At 43.0% G+C, this 18,341-nt stretch overlaps 1 protein-coding gene across 2 annotated transcripts; it reads right to left on the bottom strand.

The window, feature by feature from the left end:
- Nucleotides 1-54: 54 nt before the first annotated feature.
- On the bottom strand, nt 55-17,908 carry prickle3 (prickle homolog 3). Of its 2 annotated transcripts, XM_072367459.1 has the most exons (11): nt 17,705-17,908; nt 12,267-12,349; nt 5,888-6,071; nt 5,558-5,671; nt 5,222-5,359; nt 4,688-4,891; nt 4,013-4,199; nt 2,656-2,997; nt 2,227-2,532; nt 1,707-2,105; nt 55-1,619 (listed from the first exon to the last, which is right to left on the bottom strand). In XM_072367459.1, exons 1-11 carry the CDS (start codon nt 17,744-17,746, stop codon nt 1,159-1,161), a joined length of 2,460 nt encoding a protein of 819 aa, XP_072223560.1. In that variant the 5' UTR covers nt 17,747-17,908; the 3' UTR covers nt 55-1,158. The 2 variants fall into 2 exon arrangements, with proteins under 2 accessions (XP_072223560.1, XP_072223561.1); XM_072367460.1 differs by lacking the exons at nt 12,267-12,349; nt 17,705-17,908 and adding an exon at nt 8,999-9,086.
- Nucleotides 17,909-18,341: the final 433 nt, after the last annotated feature.

The raw sequence follows: 18,341 nt of genomic DNA, 5'->3' as shown, positions 1-18,341 counted from the left end.
TCATGCCGAGTTTCTGCTATTCAACATTCTGAAGGGGAGTCAAAAAGGGGCACATTTAGACAACCTCAGACAACTTTACTCACATAGAAAATACACACAGAGCAAAATGAGGGCATATTAATGTATAATTTTATCCTAAATAAAGCAAAGAAGAGCAACACACACCGTGTACATACAAACAGATGACTTTGAAGTTGTGTGATTACAGGCTACAGACTTTATAGTGTTTGGTTGGGATTCAACAGCAACCATCAGAAAATCACACAAATCCCTGCTTGTCAAAATGTTAAAGCCCTTATATTTGGCAATTTGGAATCAATAAATGTAAAAATGTTGCAGCCGCTTGAAGACAGCACAGAGAAAATTGAGATCCAGGAACAGCGTTTTATGTACATGCTTTCATGTTAATCAAGTCAAAAAACAAATTAATTTTGATCATTTAGACTAGTAAAGCAGCAATGTTTGTCAGAGAGAAATAACTGCTACTGTTAATCAAAAAAACAAACGTTTGTGTTAAGTTTTGCATAAAGTTTGTTGTCCCCGGAATTCTTTGGCCAGTAATGTTAAATCATATTTGCTGTTGGGCGGAAAACTGCCACAAAGTGCATAAATATGTTAGATATACAGAGCTATCATTTCCACTTTTCACAGTGATGGAATGTATTCTTTCTGAATTAGGTGAGTGAAGCCCTGTCTTTCTAAAAATGTCCCATTGTGCTGCAGCAGCTTTGCATATGTAAATCATTGCAATGTGAAAGAGCAGTAACATTTCACTGCGGCAACACAACTACTTTAAATCGACTTCAACACAGCTTTAAGTCTTAATAGCAAATAATCCCTCCGTATTCACCATTACTCACACGATTCATTCACAGATGGCATCATTTTCTATTCCGAAACACCTCAAAGTCAAACACTAACACATCAATACCACAAACACGATGTAGTGACTTTTTTGAGGTTACTCTGTTTCCCTTTGTGAGTCAGAAAAAATGGCTGTTTTACCCTCAGAAAAGTCAACACACGTGTGAGATCAAACACTACTTCACCATCATAAACCCGATAAAAACCACAGTAATAATGCCTATTAGATGTTCTTGTGCAGCATAATTTAAACAACGTCATATGTTGTGTTTTAGTGTTGCCAGTTGTTGGTGGTTAAGAGATAGCACAGTTTTTATCTTTGTCCTTTGCACTCTGACTGAGGGCCCTCCTCCTCCTTAAGCTGCCCCTCAGTCCAAAGTCTCTTTTCACCTCCCTCCCCGCCTCTGCCTCCCTGTCCTGGCCTTCCACATCCTCCTGCTTTCGGAGTTGCGGGGGCAGAGGAATGCGCTGTCCTAGGAAGAAGCCTTCCTCCTCTGAGTCCGAGGATGACGAGCAGGTAGAGCAGGAGTCTCCATGTTTGTACTGACCCGGCTGGAGGGTCAGAGAGGAGGCCTTGGAGGAGCCCCGGCCGTCTCTCTCTTTCTCGCCTCTCCAGTCCAGGGTGTCCAGCCGGGGGCGGTCCGGCCGCAAGCTTCGGCAGCGCCTCTCTGAACCTGGGTGGAGAGCAGGGTCTGAGGGGATGCGGCATCGACCCCATCCTCGCCTCAGACTGCGCTGCTGGTACGCAGAGCCATCTGATCGGAAGAAGAAATTGTGAGGAGAAACAAACAAAAAAAGACTTCAATCAGGTAATATTCAACATCCTTAAAGCTTTGTCTTACCCAGGAGATCCATCTGCGGTGGGATGCCTTTCTGCAGATGCAACCTACTTCCAAAACCTCCCTCCTCCACCTCTTCTTCATCCTGCTGGTTTTCCTCTCCTTCTTGCTGAAGCCTCTCCTCATTTTCATCGTCATCCTCGTCCTCTTCAACAGAGTAGCTGCTGCTAATTGGCTCTCTGAAACTGACTCTAGCTGTGCCACTGCGAGTCAGCGGGGGTGGAGAAGCAGAGGGTTGGTCCTCTGGTTGGATGAGGATCGGAGGGGGAGAATCTCGGGGCATCAAGTCACGAGACTTAATTGGTAGAGGAGGTGGAAGGATCGGGAGGCTGCTTGATGAGAGGGGGGGCGAATCAGATGAAATAAGCTGGCTGATTTGTGAGTTTTTCTGAGGAGAAAACTCTAAGGAGAGAGTATTCAGAGAACACAATGTAGTTAAGGGACAACACATAACTAGAATGTTATGTTATTTTTTTAAAAAAACAGCACAATAAGTATGTTAAATATGAGAGATTTCTGCTACCTTGCATAGCTTGATTAGTCTTCTCCACCCAGTTCCTACAGTCTTTGTCCGTGGAAGTTCCTCTTGAGTTACGACCAGTTAATCCAGTATTTCCATTCAGCTCTCCGTGGAACTGAAAACCACTGCCTGGAGGTTTGACGCCACAGTCCCTTGACAATAAAGTGTAATGTGGAACGTCGCTGGGCCAAGACGGACCTAAGCCGTTTCCTAGATGAATGTGGGGCAGAGGTGAGTAGGAGCCTCTCGGTAGAGGAAGACCACCGGGTGAAGGAACCGCAGTCTGAACTGGAGCAGTGCAGTGGACAGCTGAGAGAAGCAGATGGAACAAATGTGGTTCAGAACAGAAGTTCACCAACAATGTGGGATATGTGAACACGACTGAGCTCCACATCACATCTCATACTTTCAGGACCAGTCTCTCATATTCACCTCTGTTCTCTCCTGCAGCATGGATGCAGTCTTTTGCAGGAGTTATAGTGGGGTTGATGCCCTCTAGTGACTGCAGCGGAGAACCACACTGAAGCTGATAGTGTTTCTCCGCTGTGCCCCACTGACTGCTACGATGAGGCGATCTGCTCTGCAGCGCAGAATCGCAGGAGTCTGAGTTATCGGGGTCCTCACCGAGTGAGCAGGACCTGGAGCAGAAGATAAGTCCCCCGCGAGGTAGGAAGGGGCGTCCCAGCAACGGCAGCTGACAGCGGGCGCAGCAGAAGCACGACTCCACAGCGTGCCAGTGCTGACCCTCGTATGTCATCTGGCCCTGGTCGATACCTGGGAGGAAATATAGCTGTGATCACTGATATCAGTGCCAACTGCACAGGTATTTATTATTATTATTATTGGTGCATGTTAACATTATCATACACTGTGTACACATATCAGTCACAGCACCTCTGTATTGGTGTGTTTACGTGTGTATTATCAGTCCAGTTCCACATTGTATTTGAACAGATCACAGCAAATTCATTTTCAAGTACCCAGGTTTCTGATCATGTGTTGACAATTGCATGTCATTTCTCTCCATCTCAAGAATCGTGGGCTTTACGACCAAAAAAACAACAAAAAAAAACAGTTCTATCTCCAGGTAACGTGTCCAGGTTTCTCCAAACCAGAAGAAAACCTTTTTCATCTTTTCTGAGAGCAGAGTATGCTCTCCATTAGTGGCACCATACTCATCATTTTAATGGACCAAACACGTTATGTGCCACTTTAAATGACTTTGTTAAGCTACTTTTAGTAAGCTTAATGTGATACATTTAACAATGACATTGAACCCCCTTTTAGACATGGGATATGCTGCAGGTGAGACACCTGGCTGACATATTGTTGTCTGGCACCAGATAGATCCTTTTCATCCAGAAATCTGCTCTAAATCTAAAAATAGACCTATTCACTGCACTCTCAAGTTATTAACTATTGTCTTTTTAGTTTTTGTGCTAACAAGATTCAGCAGTAATAATAGTCATAATAAAGCAGTATTTTTAGATTGTCTATGTGCATCTCTGAGAAGTCAATTCAATACTTCCTTATTTCATATTTAAAAGCATATTTATATAGTATGTATTTGTTAATTACTAAATATCTTAATGAGCACTGATAAGTGGCAGTGTATACAGATCACGTGGACCAGTTTAGTGAAACAGAGTTATCATAGGAATCGTGAAGAAAAGTTTAAACTGTAGAGATTTACAGTACAAGAAAAAACCTCTAAAATGACTTTAAACAAGAGCCTGCACAGGAATGTAATAATGTGTCCGAAAGGCCTTCAGGTAAATTAGCTCAGTACCTATGTGTTCTCCACAGGTATCACAGTACTCAGCATACAGGGACTCGTAGCAGGAACAGCAGTACGGCCGACTCTCTCTCATGATGTAACGCTGGCCGCCCAGTGCAGCCTCACACTCAAAACAGCAGAAGTGCTTCATGTGCCAGTATCTTCCCTCTGCCTCTGTACATTCGTCTGCTAGAATGATCTAGGATTAAGTAAAAGTGAGATAGCGACAGAGAGGTTGTGTCATACACAAGTTATACACAAGTTAACAAGTTACAATAGTAAATGCTGCACAATCCTGACAACTCAATGAACAAAACAAAAAAAAAGGGATGCCATTGGTGCCCTTCTGTTACCTGCTAAGCCATGTCTGGGACTAAAGAGCTCTTTTAGGTTAGTTCGAGCAGATCCATTAGTTAACTATCTCAACTAATCCCTTAAGTCACAGTGAGAGGCATTTGAAACAGAAAGAGACAAACAGAAAATTCCACAAATAGTATGCAGCGATTAGGAGAAATGCTAAAAATATATCCATGATTAATAGGGGACATATAAATAAAGGATCTTTCAGCAAAGGTTATCATAGTCTGGATGCCTCTTAAACACTTTACCTTTACACAACTGCTGCAAATATTATTGCTAATGAGAGCTTCAATTAAAATAAGTTGGGGATTTTGGTGAGACGGTCACCTCATCACAGGCCTGGCAGCGGGGCTTGAGCCTCTCAGCATGGTGCCGGCCACAATATATCTGTTCGTCCTGGTAGAAGTAGATTAGATCGACCAGCAGCTCGTTGCAGGATGCACACTGGAAACACTGAGGGTGCCAGCAGCTGCTGTGTCCTGCCCGACTGGCAAACACAGCTATATCTCCACCGCAGATCTGTCTGCCACACTGGAAAAATGAGATGCAGTTGCATGGGGGTGTGGTACAGAGGGAAGGAAGTTAAGCACTATACCTTTTAACAAATAGTGAATACTTTAGCTTGCACAGTAATTTGCTAACACAGCCCTGTGATCATTAAATCCCAACGAGCTGTAGCCCCTGAGCTATACCTGCACCTACATGCACTGTAACTTAGTCCATCCTGCACTGCTCCGATACATTTTAAGAGGCTTTAACATCTGTGCATTGTTGTTGGAAAAAAGATATGCAAGCGTTATATTGGCCTCGTGAAAGAATCTGCACCATTTTCTGAATATGAAATAAAATGGTCTTCTGCACCTGTTGGCAGATGGCTCCGGTCATGGTTACTGGGAAAAGTCTGACAACGCCTCTGCCCAAATTTTCTCTTTTCCTCTGCTGACTGAACAGACGCAACTCCTTTTTCTCCTCCTCATCAAGAGAGTTGCAGTACTGGGGCTGCAGGAAACACGATTACATTCATGTAAGCATACAAATCAATAGCTTTTGACATAAATATTGTATATAATTGACATCAAAGATGTAGCTGATGATTATTTTCACGAGGAGTCATTTTTGCCAGTTACTTTTGTGATCATGAAGCGAGCGTCACCACTGTAGTTGAGTTTAAAGCTTACAGAGTCAGAGGGACGTTACCTCACTGTCATGGGCTGGGAGCTGGTGCAGCAGCTGTTTGATTCTGTATCTCTCCCCTGGACTGTTCACATAAGGCACCCTGTCTTCTGGTAAGCAGCTAAAATACTGGTACACCTGTATGAGAAAAGACAAGTACAGTCACATATCGGTAGAAATGAGACACTGCAGACAGCCATTTATCCAATTACTGCTGACATAAATCTCAAAGTGAAATGGATCAAATTGTTTGACTCTATGTGAGAACATGTCCAAGTGAAAGAGGCCACCTTCTGTGCCTGCAGCAGTGATCCAAGTCTCGACTCTCATGCTGCTTTTTGCCCTGGCCGTTACCTGTTCAGGCTTGAGCCCAGGAGGGACCCATGCGTACTCCTCAGAGGCGCATCCCGAGTCGTCGTCAGAGATGGAGTGTCTCTGGAAGTCTGATACCAGCTTGGTCATCATCTTTTCCAGCTGCCCCGGCACAGAACGCACCGCATGCTCCTCTCGAACACACTTGCAGTGTACGCAGATCTTCCTGTGGAGACAGAGACAGTTTGAGGCTTCGTCCCTGGGGAGTTTCTCACTGATTTACAACACAAGCCAGTGTCAAACCTTTCGTTTGGCATCATAGGTGGCTTTGCCAGGTGCTTCAAGCTAAACGCACAGCTTTGAAACTCAATCATGAGTTAAGATGTATTTATATTTTCATATGAAAAAAAAAAGGTTCAGTTGATTATTCTGCTCTGAAAGAAAGAAGACTATTTTTATGATAAGGTTATACTATGCTGTTGGTTTCTAAAATGAACCCAGACAAAGAGGCTGCGTCAGTAGTAGCTATTTAACTGCTTTTAACAATATAATGTACAGACAAACTATGCTGAGGACATTACGTCACAAGCCAGCCCACAAATCATTTTCAAGCTGGCTAAACTGGATCTCCTGCAGTCAGTAATAGTCACAACATAATTAGAAACGCGCACAAAACTAATGACAAACTCAGATGAGTTAATTCCCTCTTCCTGTCAACATCTCACAGGATCTGCATCAGGAGTGGCACTTTCCTACCAGACAAGCAGGAAATGAGGTCATTGACATAAGCCTGGCTGTCGATCCAGGACAGTTAAGAGAGGGAGGAGAAGATGGGAGAAATAATCTCCCTCTGCCTCCTATTTCAACTATCTTGTCCTCAGTCTCTGCATGGCATTCAGTCTGGAGGTGGGTGGGACTGTGTGTGGGACCGGTGGAGTCAGAACAAAGCGCCCCGGGCTGAAAGGTGTGTCAGTGTGGTCATATGCAGTATTTACTTCATGTGTACATCTCCGTTGTGATTGCATAACAGCTTGCCAGCTGGTACTTGTGGCTCAAGTTCATAAGGCACAAAGCTGCTTTATTCCAGCACCCAACCCCCATACAACCAAAAAGCTTGCACACCCACTCAGACAACTGCTGGTAAATTGCAGAACCCGACTCCTCTGATAAAACAACACATCCAAAAAACCAAACAAAAGGGCCCTCTTTGAAACGTTAGTGACCGCTGCTAATAAGCGGATACAGTGAAAATGTGCTCCTCTCTTTGCACAAGTTAACTGAGGAGGAGTTGACAAAACACAGATAAGAGGTGTTATTATGGGATCCCACTGCCTTTTCGTAAGCCCAGGACAGTATATGTTGATACATTTTGCATTGGAATGTTCACAGCTGCCAAGCGGGTAGATCTAATGTTAATAACGGTAAAGTCAGCGAGTCAGTTTTGGTCAACTTTAAGTCACGTTGGCACAAATGTGGTCCCAAGCTGTATGAGTTTGCATGTGCCTATGTAAACAAAACAGGAGGGGGGAGCACAAGCCCTGCGCATGTGGGAAGGAAGACGCAGCCAGAGAACTGGCATGATGGGACAGATGGCAGATACACATCTCAGATGGCAGTTACTCCACCAGTGCCCCGCCGCCACCAACCTCCACAGTAATGAAAGCATGTGTGAGGAAAATGCTCATTTGGCAACGACCGGAAGAAATCCAGAATAACGTGCTGTGGAGCTACACTTTAGACCATAAAGAGGCTTTTACAAAACATTTCAATTCATTTCTTTGTTGCAAGTGGTCGTTTAATCGTGACTGCGTGAAACTTCAGCCGTTCGGTACTGCGGTTCAGTAAATACCTGCTGCGTAGAGCCTCGTCCTGATTAACTGTCTGAGTCAAAAAGCCTGTGATGTAACACAGCCAGCCCTTTCTTCCTCTGGATACGAGCTGCATTTATCTATGATTTGCCAAAAATCAACTAACAGCTGTGAACGAGGGGAAACTACGTCCCAGTAGAAGTTTCTGGCCTGACAGATCTGGAAAAGTCCCATTTCATTTGCTCCTGAGAGAAATGCTTCCCTTTCAACACATTTGTATCCGGCCCGTCCAGCCAATTGCAGCTGTTGATGTAATATAGGATGTGTTTGGTACAATAAGACTGTAATCATAGCGGCCACTTGGGTTTTTCACTTTTTATGACAAAATAGGGAAATAAATAAACAGGGAACTAATCAAACTGAAGTCAACACTGAGAACTAAATAAATAGTAAAACAATCACTTTTTTAACCTGGAAGACTGCAGCCATGTTGATAATGAATAAATCAGTGTTTCACCGGACTAATGTCAAAGACTTTCTTATTCCAGTTCAGGGGAAACAAGACAAAACTTTGTTGGAGCAAACAGTGAGGGGCATCTTTCTTCTCCCACGTTTAACGGGCAAAACGCTTTGAAAATGATTTGTCCGATTAATAACGGGCAACTTTCTGTTGCCGCACTGGTCTAAATCAGACAAATCAGACAATGAAATACAATAATCTGAGGTTCCACGAGAGCTGGAGTAAAACACAGAAGAGTTTCTCAGGCACACATAGAGGAATCCTGAATGTTGTGTCTGCGCTCAGACCAATAGTCCCCAGCGTATACTGAGGTACTGCCGGCCGTGTGCTATTAACAGGAGGCACGGCAGATGCTGCTTCGCGCAGGCATCCACAATCTGCCTCGAAATTTGCTTTGCTGGAGCCGAACATTGTTACTGACACTGCTGGTACAGCTGGCACCGTTACTGTGGGCCGTTTTTTGTTTGCCTCCACCGACTCTAGTAATGAAACTATGACAAAGATAAACTACAGCTAATAAAGCATCAACAGGTGGATCAAACACCTTTAGACACACTCAAATGGGCTCAAATATCTCCATTAGGTTAACCTATCTTACAGTGCTGTGTAAGACACACAATCTAGTAGTGGTATAATGGTATGTTCTGCAGCTAATGTCCATACAAAATTTGAAAAAAGTCTGGCCATGACACACAAAAGTCAGCTTCTAAAGACCCACAAAATAACATTCTTCAGTCTGCCCTCATCTCCCCGATTAACAACCGTTTCACTTTCTCGTCCATCTATTCCTGTCAATCAGAGAAAAATACATGGTTCATTCATTACCTTCTTCAACAAGCATGACAAATTAGTCCAGGTTAGTGTGTTGGTGCTGTCCCTTCCTCTGAAACCGTAAAGATTTGCATCCAGCAGGTTCCTGCCGCGTCACACGTTGTCCGTCAGTGAGAGCACATTATTCTGAGGCAGAAACGGCTCCTTTTCAATGTCCCTGCCAGCACAGACTCCCACCCTCCTCCGTCCTGAACGGGGGGGCGCAAACAAAAGGCTCTGACGCACTGAATACGAGCCCACGCCACTGAGAATACAAACATACCTTAAAGTCCTAACAAGCTTGTGACTTTCAAACTTATTCAAAAAGAATACACGCAGCAGAAGCTTCTGCCCGTTTCTATTAAGCCTCACGATTTATTCACCTTACTTCTTTAAAGATAAGAAGAAAAAGTCCGTGTGATTGTCATCTGATTCGTGACAGATGGCCGATGCGTTACTTTGATGCCGTTCTGAATCATAAATAAAAGGAGCAGATTTTGAGCCTATGAGCAATGCTTTGCAGTCATTTTATGCCATATGATGTGATCAAGATGGCCATCCATGACAACAAAGTGTTCCCGGAGAAATATCAAACAGCCAGCACGACTTTCAGAGTCTGTGAAGTCACGACAGATCTTTCATCTGACGTTGGCCTCTCAGTGAGTGTCAGAAAAGACACGAGCATAATTCCAGATTTTCCGATACGCAAAGATTTTCCGCTTCTCTTTGACTTGTAGTTTTGTGAAGTGTACGTCTTTTAATTTTGGACTACTGGGGAGACTAAGCTAATCATCTGAATGTCGCCTTAATCTAATTTACCACTTCCGTTCACATTTTAGTGACTATACAATTTATCAAGAGGGTCATTGTCAGATTAATCAAAAATAACTGTTAGCAACAGCGCCACCACAGTTTCAGTTATAAGATGGATAACTTTTAAACTACTCACTGGGTATTATCATTATGTTGAAGGTCAACATATAGGTCTTAAAAGTGATGGGACATCCAGTGAAGCAGCCATACGATAACCCTCTGTGTGATAATCTAAAACTGAAGCTACCTTAAAGGGGGGGCGGGGGGCTCAGATCTGGCTCCAAGAAACAGATGGGCCTCATCCCCTAACTCTCTGTCACTAATAGGTGACTGAGTAATTGCCACATGGCTACCCAGACTAATAGCAATGCTGACTTTGAACACTTTTGAAGCGTGGTGGGGACCTGTGGGTCAGAAGTAACTTAATTCACATGTTGCTGGGCAGCGGAAGCACCATCTGCCCCGCACCTCAGTTTGAGCTCCGTCTGAAAAAGCACAGGATGAAGATGGATCACTTCCCTCTCAGTGGGCACCAGCAGCTGAGCCTGTGGTCACTTGGGTGAGCTTCTCCATCAGCGAAGGTGTGACTCTCAATTGGTTATTAAGAAGGATGCAATTAGAACCAGACTCTAGGGTCGTACCAACTGACCCCTATAAATCTCAATCGTTTAATCATGTTCACGTCGCTCATTCTCCTCGATCAGCTAAGAGACTCCAAATGTCTAAGCAAGACGTTTGCCCTGGTCGTTGCACCCAGTCATTCCTCATCCGTCCAGCAGCCAAAAGCATTATGAAAACAATGTAAACAATAAAGCGCATTATGTTAATCCTACACAGATTAAACGCACTGTAAACAGGTCAATGAGTGGTCGTTGGTAGAGTGCAGCACACGTGTTTTAGATAACATTCGGACTTCTAATCTTTTGTCTCGATCTGTGTCGAGTAAACAGAACCAAATAAAAAAATAAATAAAAAAATCAACAAATTAAAACCTTTTGGTTACATAAAGTACATAAAGGCAGGGCCTGTCTGAGAATGTGAAGGAAGCCTTTATCAACACAAAAAAAAAACATTTTCTTGTTAAGTCTGGTGAGGGAGTTTAACTCATAATTTGAGTCACGAAATTTCCTTCAAAGCCGCTCACTCTGTTTTCTGTGAACTAAAGGAATAAATTGATGGATGAATCTTGAGTCTGGGACGAGACACGGAACACTTAAATGTAATAAATGCACAAAACTCTCATCTGCAGAGGGAAAGCTGAAACTGGAGGTAGGGGAGACGGCGGGGGTCGAGAGTTTTACTATCACAGCCTAATCGTATTAACATGACTGACAGGATTACACTAAGACCCAACCAGCTGGATGTACACTGAAATCCTACAAGAAAGAGGGAAAATAAAAGGCAGATCAAGGAAAATCAATTAAAAACTGGCTTTAAATATGAAAATAAACTGTTGGTAAATGTGACATTTATGGTCTCGAACACAGCCTTAACAAGTGGGCATAAGAGGTTTGTGAGAGGTGTCTTTGTCTGGAAAAAAAAAAAAAGAAGCAGGAATCACCAGAACAAAAAAAAATCCTTTTGCTGCAGAGTCACTTACAGCTAGAAGAGTCTCACTAAAACCTTCACGCTTATGCTGGGCAAGCCTTGATTTGTGATCCAGATGACCACTTGGGTGGATTTGCTCCAAAGGGTAATAGTCTCGCTCTGTACCAGCCTCCCGGGGAGCACACCCACAGAATAATCCCACTTTCAGCATGACAAACGATAAATACTACACTGAGGAACAGGTCTCAAGTTCAAACCGCTGCAGCTCTGACACACATCACACGCGGCAGGATGACAAGCGCTAATCCTGCTGCTCTGCACTGCAGCATATATGCATCTACCACAGGTGGAATATGTTGATGCAAACAATCTGCAGCAGCTGTCGTGTAGAGGTCGAAGCTTAATGGCATTAATTCATGTATAGCCCTAATTCCCCCTGAAAACAGAGTCAGTTGGGATGATCTGCTCTGTTAACTATCATGTGGTGCCCTGAGTCGTTGACTGCATCGTGTTTGATGTCCGCTAATGTATAGCTGCACTCATCATGTGCGCAGATGACAGCTGAGCTGATTTCTGTCTGCAGAGAGGCTGCAGTCCTCCTTAAAACGTGAAAAGGCAGAAAATCAAAGTTAAATTGGCTCTCTGTCACAGGCAGTGACAGAAATCCACGCCTGAGTCAACTCTAATTCTCCATACAGCTATTTTTCAAATATATAGTTCCCAAACCAATTCTGTGCTGAAGCAACTGTTTTCCAATTCTTGGAAGAGAAATATCAAAAAGGTACATGCTTGTTTTGAGCCGTCTCACAAGACGGAGAACGGAGCAGAAGAAACTGCGACACAACTGAAGGCGAATACACAGCGCGACAGAAACATTTCCTGAAAAATCTTACAGGCAGCGCAGACAATCTACGGCTCCTACCTCCAGCCATGGACACGGAAGCCAGGGCACTGGTCTCCACAGCGCATGCAGGGCTGGCCTCTGTCGGGGTCCTCTTCCTCCTGCTGAAAACACAACATGAAGTCATTCAGCTCACGCCATTTCCCCACTGGGGCACCATTCGTGTAACACATGCAGTTTTTAGCTTGTCAGAGGCACATCATACTCAGAGAGTGAGTAAGTTTCCACTTCACCCGCAAGCAGAAAGACATCTGACGTTAATCACTCCCAGAGTAAAGGTGCTTGTCTGGAACTACATCAGCCACAGAGCTATACTGTGTGTTCTGAAGTAATACAGGGTGTCGAATCTCAAAAAGGCTTTTTGCCAAAAGTGCTGAGCGCTGCACCGGACTTAGCCAAGGGCAACTCTGCAGGTTAGCACTAAAACAACCGTCTCACATCTCACTTGCAGATGTGCGTGAATGCGCCCGATGTGTGTGTGTGTGTGTGTGTGTGTGTGTAGACTGCAGACGCAGGCCTCCTTTTAGAGATGAGAGGAAGGAAGCAGACACAGGATGAGTGCTGCACCCTTTCCCTCTCCATGTAGTCGCTCTGTCTCTACTTTCTTTTCCTTGGATGCCTCAACCCCTGTTACTCTCCTATGTGAGCGGCTTTTTGTTCATAGAGAAAAAGGATTAGCTCTTCTCAGACCTGTAGATAAACTACGCCTTCACAGTGCCATTAGTATGTTTTCCATTTGACGGGACCCTATCCATGTGTTGATATAAAATTGTAAAAACTGAATTATTCTGAAGAAACCTCTTTTAAAAACCAGAATGTCCACATAGTTGCTGATATGTTGGTAAGCCTCAGATCATTAAAACTTTTCATCTGCATGAAGATGATGCCCGTAAAGCTGCATAGCGCTGACTTTAACGAGCAAAGCAATAAACCTGTGATATGTGATGCAGCAGGGTACCTGTGCATACCTGTTCACCTCTTTTTCCCAACCACTCGAGCCACTAAAGCATCAGTGCTCACGTCGAGCCTGTTTTCCCGAGCAGAGGCTTTAATGTGCACTTTCAGGAGCTGCAGTACGTGACTCTGATTAGCAGCAACAGGTTGGCTTGCTGGTCTCGGCTTGAGGGTCGTTGCAGCGCTTTAGAACTGAACTGAGAAACCACGGCTATATGGATCCGTTTCATTCCATGTGCTTTTTCCAAACACACGTGATTCCGTTGGAAAATGACGCTGCTTCCAGCGTGAATGTGTTTTGTTATCTGCACCGATCACAGCAGTAGAGCCAGTTTTTAATTTGACGCGGTATTCGCAGACACACTGACTCCATGCTGCTCTGATAATCACCTCTCAGCCAGGTATGAAAGTGACAAGACGGGTTAAATGAAGCGTAGAGCTGATTTCTGGATGACTGGGCCTTTCACTTGTTAGCTCCTTAGGAACAAGTTTCTGAGTTGTCCCAGCGACGTAGGGACTGAGCAACAAAAAGTCTGTACATTTAACACGAGTGTACAGCTACAGCTGCAGGATACTTTAACCAGCGAGAGATGATTACACTTCAGAACATAAAGGACAGACACTTCATGCTTTTTTCTCCCTCCTTTTACTTGATTAAAACAACGCATACATTTTTTTACAACATTTCATATGCTGGTGCACTCGTTTTCACAGCAGATTGCAATTTTTCATGAGTCTAAAATTCCAAGGAGTAGAAAGAGCGCACAGGACATCTCTGATAAGGGTCAATCACCACGGTAACGTGCACAGTTGAGTCATGTCTCCCCTGTGCCATTTAACTGGACCTTTGTCAGTGGTCAGTATAAATGCACGGGAGTGGAATAAAGGTATCAACTGAAGTTTGTACGTTTTACGACATTGTGGACTGTATGAAAAAACCATCAACGTAGAACTTTCTCTGTGAGAGATCATTGTACATGTTAGTATAGCCGAAGTCACTGTACGGAGGGTGTCTTTCAGTTATTTGTATGGTTATTTTGTCAGATGATGCTGGGGTTTAAAAAATGAAAAATAGAGATGCTTTAGGCGAGTTGGTCTTAAATTAGCTGTCAGACAAAAGAAACAGAAAACTATGTAAACGGGAGCATTTTTGATGGAAATTTGGTTAATACGAACTTACACAAGAAAGATACAAACGATGGAACTTCGGAGCACGTGCACGGCTCCTTGGCACATAGTCAAGTGCACGCATTGTTAACTTATAGAAAAGCCCCGACCACATTATCGGGGGACGTTAGTCCGGCTTTCAGAAGCTTCATTTCATGCATTTTCAGTTGGACTGACTGACTGTTTAGCTGTATTTGAAAAACTCTGGTTCTAATTCGTCTGGTTTTTAAAAAACTGGTTTTGGTTGCATGAACACGATCATTTGTAAACATGTTTGCTGAGGTAACTGATGCTGAAAGCTCGTCGCTCTCTGCGCTCATAAACTCAACCACAGCAAGACTAACAGGCGTTGACAGCCGACATAATTTAAGACCAACAGTTTTGGTCTTGCAGCCTCTGCAACTTTTGTGAGCGACAACCACTGTGGGAGCATGACGTTATGTAACTGCACCACATGAAGAAGCATTAAGTCAATTTAATAACCTTTGTAATATATTAAGCTAAATACAATATAACAGAAACACAAATATATAACAATAAGGCTTAAGCCTTTAATAAATCCAACTACAACCTTATGAAAACTAGCATAAAAGTGCAGGTGTGGGAAAAAGTCTGTTTTATTGCTTGGATATGACGTTCTATTTGTAAAAACAAGCCTTTTTTTCCTTCTTTAAAAAGTTACAGTCTCGTTTTAGGTCAGAACAGATTAAGGATTTGCTGTAAATCATGGGATTCTTGCATAAGTCTGACACAATTTTTTTTTATTTTAAGCATGACAGCTCACTGTGTCTCCGGCCCTGTGGCTGACAAAGACAGAAGCCCGCCTGCACACACTTAAACTCAGCATAATGGTTTGGACTTAATCTCGCACTAATATTAAAGGGATTAGAGGCTCGACACCATAGCATCATAGCTGAATGCTCACTCAGTTAGGAGCAGATAGTAATTAAGATTTAAGCACAGGCTCAGTTGTGACTTCATGAAGGAATAGGGATTAGAAATCCTGAGAAATCCAGCTGGAAGTTTATTTGAACTAGTCCACAGCCTCGATGTTCTAAGAGGCAAAAGGAGAACATCCTGGAAGTTTAATAAGGCAACTCTCTGTCCAATTAGGTTCATCTTTAAAAAGAAAGCTCTTATCTGTGAACAAACAAGCATTAAACCGTGCCAGCTCCTTCAAATTAAGTTGTTCTCTTCAGTATGTAGGAATACATTCCCTGAAAACTGAGTACTGATTTAAAAACAGACAAAAGACAAATGTTTAGGATTTAAAAAAAACAGCCGGTGCAAGTTTCTTTTTTTACGTTTCCTCATCATAACCGCAGTGTCATTACAAGGCTACACTGGGGTAGGTGGGTTTCATATGTTACATTTCAGTTTTTCATAAAGGATAATGTGTCAGGTTTGCGTCCCAAGCGTGAGGATTTTCTTTTGTGCAGCCGTGAGTGAGGGGAAGTGATGGGAGTGGTGATCGGAAGTTTCCTCTAAACGAAGTGTGGGTAAAGTAAATAATACTTTACCAGGTCAAATTCAGTTCAGCTCACTCGCTCACAGCTAGACTGGCGTCAGACTTTTCATATGTGCTTCCTTGTTTTTTTTATTAAAAGGGTGCAAGGTTTAATCCCACATTCGCTTGAGCTTCATCTTGCTACCAAGTAATGCTGTAACCAGGTAATGGACGAACACAAAGGCTGCCATCTTTGTTACCTTATATGAGCTGGCAACAGCAAAGGGCAAGCCAGGTTTTTTTTTTTTTACAATAATACAAGGAGAACAGATAAATAATACACCAGAATGGTCAAATTTGGCCCATTGTGCACGGTACTCCTTAGGTCTAAGAAAAGCTCACTTAAAGGGCTCATTCCCCACTGAAAGAAACGACCGTGGCATTCAGGTCCTCAAAGTTGTGCCGTTGGAAGGATTAAAAATTAACAGCAAAGGTCATAGGTCGGGGGGCCTTTCCTGTCTCGGCATGCTGAATAGATGCACCTCTCCTCACCGGGCAGGATCAAACAGACACCCTGCCGGCCAGCAGTCTCCACACCTCCCTCCTCTGTAGCACAACACATCTTGTCACTCTTACGGTTAATGCGTCACTGCTGCTAAGGTTAACTTAAATGACAATATTTAAGTTTGGCGTGTATGATCTTTGTGCTGAGGGTCAAACCTAACATCATATTTTTGACTACGCTGTAGTACGCAGAATTATGGATACTTTGTATTATAGAAGGTCTTTTTAGATAGATATTTTGACTCGTCATATGATCTTAACGTGCAGGTGTTAGTGATAACATTGATGTGGTGATAATTTGGCCGAAAGCAAAGCAGCTAAACTATTCAAGTAATTTGTTTTTGAGCATGTTTAATAGTTTGTTTTTCAGTTTCGGATGTTCTTTTCCTCCTTGGTACGCTTGGTACTTTACTAATGGAGAAATTGACGTTCATCTTAAGACTTGCCCACGAAACATTTGAAAACTGCAGGGAATCTTGGATTGACCGCATCTTCAATCAGATCACCTGCACCTACCTATAAAGTATCTATTGTTGTGCTATTTTTCCCACAAGCCTACATTCTGCGATGTGAACGTATGCAAACAGGCTCCTTTTACTTCAAATTGTGTAACAACATTTACATTTAGAAGTGTGGTGCAATGGTAATCACAGTCATGGTCTGTGGGGGATATTCTTAGGGGATATTCCAGGTGAGTCACCCAGCCAGATGTTTTGTCGAACATACAGCTGTTAGCCTAGTTGACGTGTATATTCACTTGGCCGTGTTGGTTGTGTGTTGCGACAAAAATATCAACTTTAAAATAACCTAAAACAGCGCACGAGCTGTTTACATTACAATGAGAAGCCGACCACGGTAATAAACCTGCTCAGGTTACAGCCACCATATCCCCAACCTGATCAGGTACAAATCTATGACGTAGTAGAGCTGCTCCTGACTGTACCTGGGGCGCCCGACTATGACCAAAGAAACAAAGAATGCGAAACTTAAAGGGACACTTTAAATAAGTTAATAAAACAGCACATTTCTTTCAGACACGAAACAAAGGTGCGGGGCTCTATGTTGGAAAAAAGAAGAAAAAAAGAAAAAAAATCAATTCACCGAAAACAAAAGCCAGGTGAAGGAGGGACGGTTCCGCCGGGGCTGTTTTCTGTGTTGGACTTCAGCGCAAGTTCAGTATAAGTCTACTGTAACAATGACGCAAGGAAACGCGTTGAAACCTTAAAAGTGGTCCCCGTGTATACTTTGCGTTGACTGTGATATTATCCACAGTTACCTAACTTATAAAAGGAGGAATAATTGCACGGCAAAAACAACAGGCACTTACCGAGCGGTTCGACCGTCGCTTTTTAGACCCGCGCAGGAACATGATGTCAGCTGAAGGTAAAAAAAAAAATATTTTTTCCAGTTTACCTAATGGAGAGGGCAAACATTAAGGTCTAAAAACGACCAGAAACACACTCCGTGTTGAACTACATGCTTCTCCCGGCGGACCACCACCGACTCTTCATTCCGGCTTCGCTAACGACTGCGGCATCATATCTGAAGTAGAAAGTTACTCTGACTGAAAACTTACTTCCGGCTTCACTTCAAATTACAGCACGTATTCATCCACATTTTAAAAAAAAAATTTTTTTTTGAATGCTCGGAGCAGAGGCAAAACAAAAGCCACATTGGGTGATAGATTTTGTTCAATACACAGAATAATTTAATTTGAAAAATTATTTACAAGCAAACTGTTTTACTTCAAGCCGATTTGTTCCTGCTTTTATCTTGAATATGTGCTAACTTGACAAACTCTACCTTCACTTCCTGTCCTAAATAAAAATGAAAAAATATATATTTTTAAAAAATAACCGTAGACCTTACCTGTCTTAAAGCTTGGCCCATACAACACCAAGACTATATACATATAAATGTCTATATATATATATATATATATGTATAGACGTGTGTGTGTGTAC

This window comes from Leuresthes tenuis, unplaced genomic scaffold (genome assembly GCF_036924035.1).
Source record: "Leuresthes tenuis unplaced genomic scaffold, fLeuTen1.0.hap1 SCAF_16, whole genome shotgun sequence".
NCBI classification, from domain to species: Eukaryota; Metazoa; Chordata; class Actinopteri; order Atheriniformes; family Atherinopsidae; genus Leuresthes; species Leuresthes tenuis.
The sequence above is the reverse complement of the archived record's forward strand: the minus strand, read 5'-3'. Positions and strand labels throughout refer to the sequence as shown.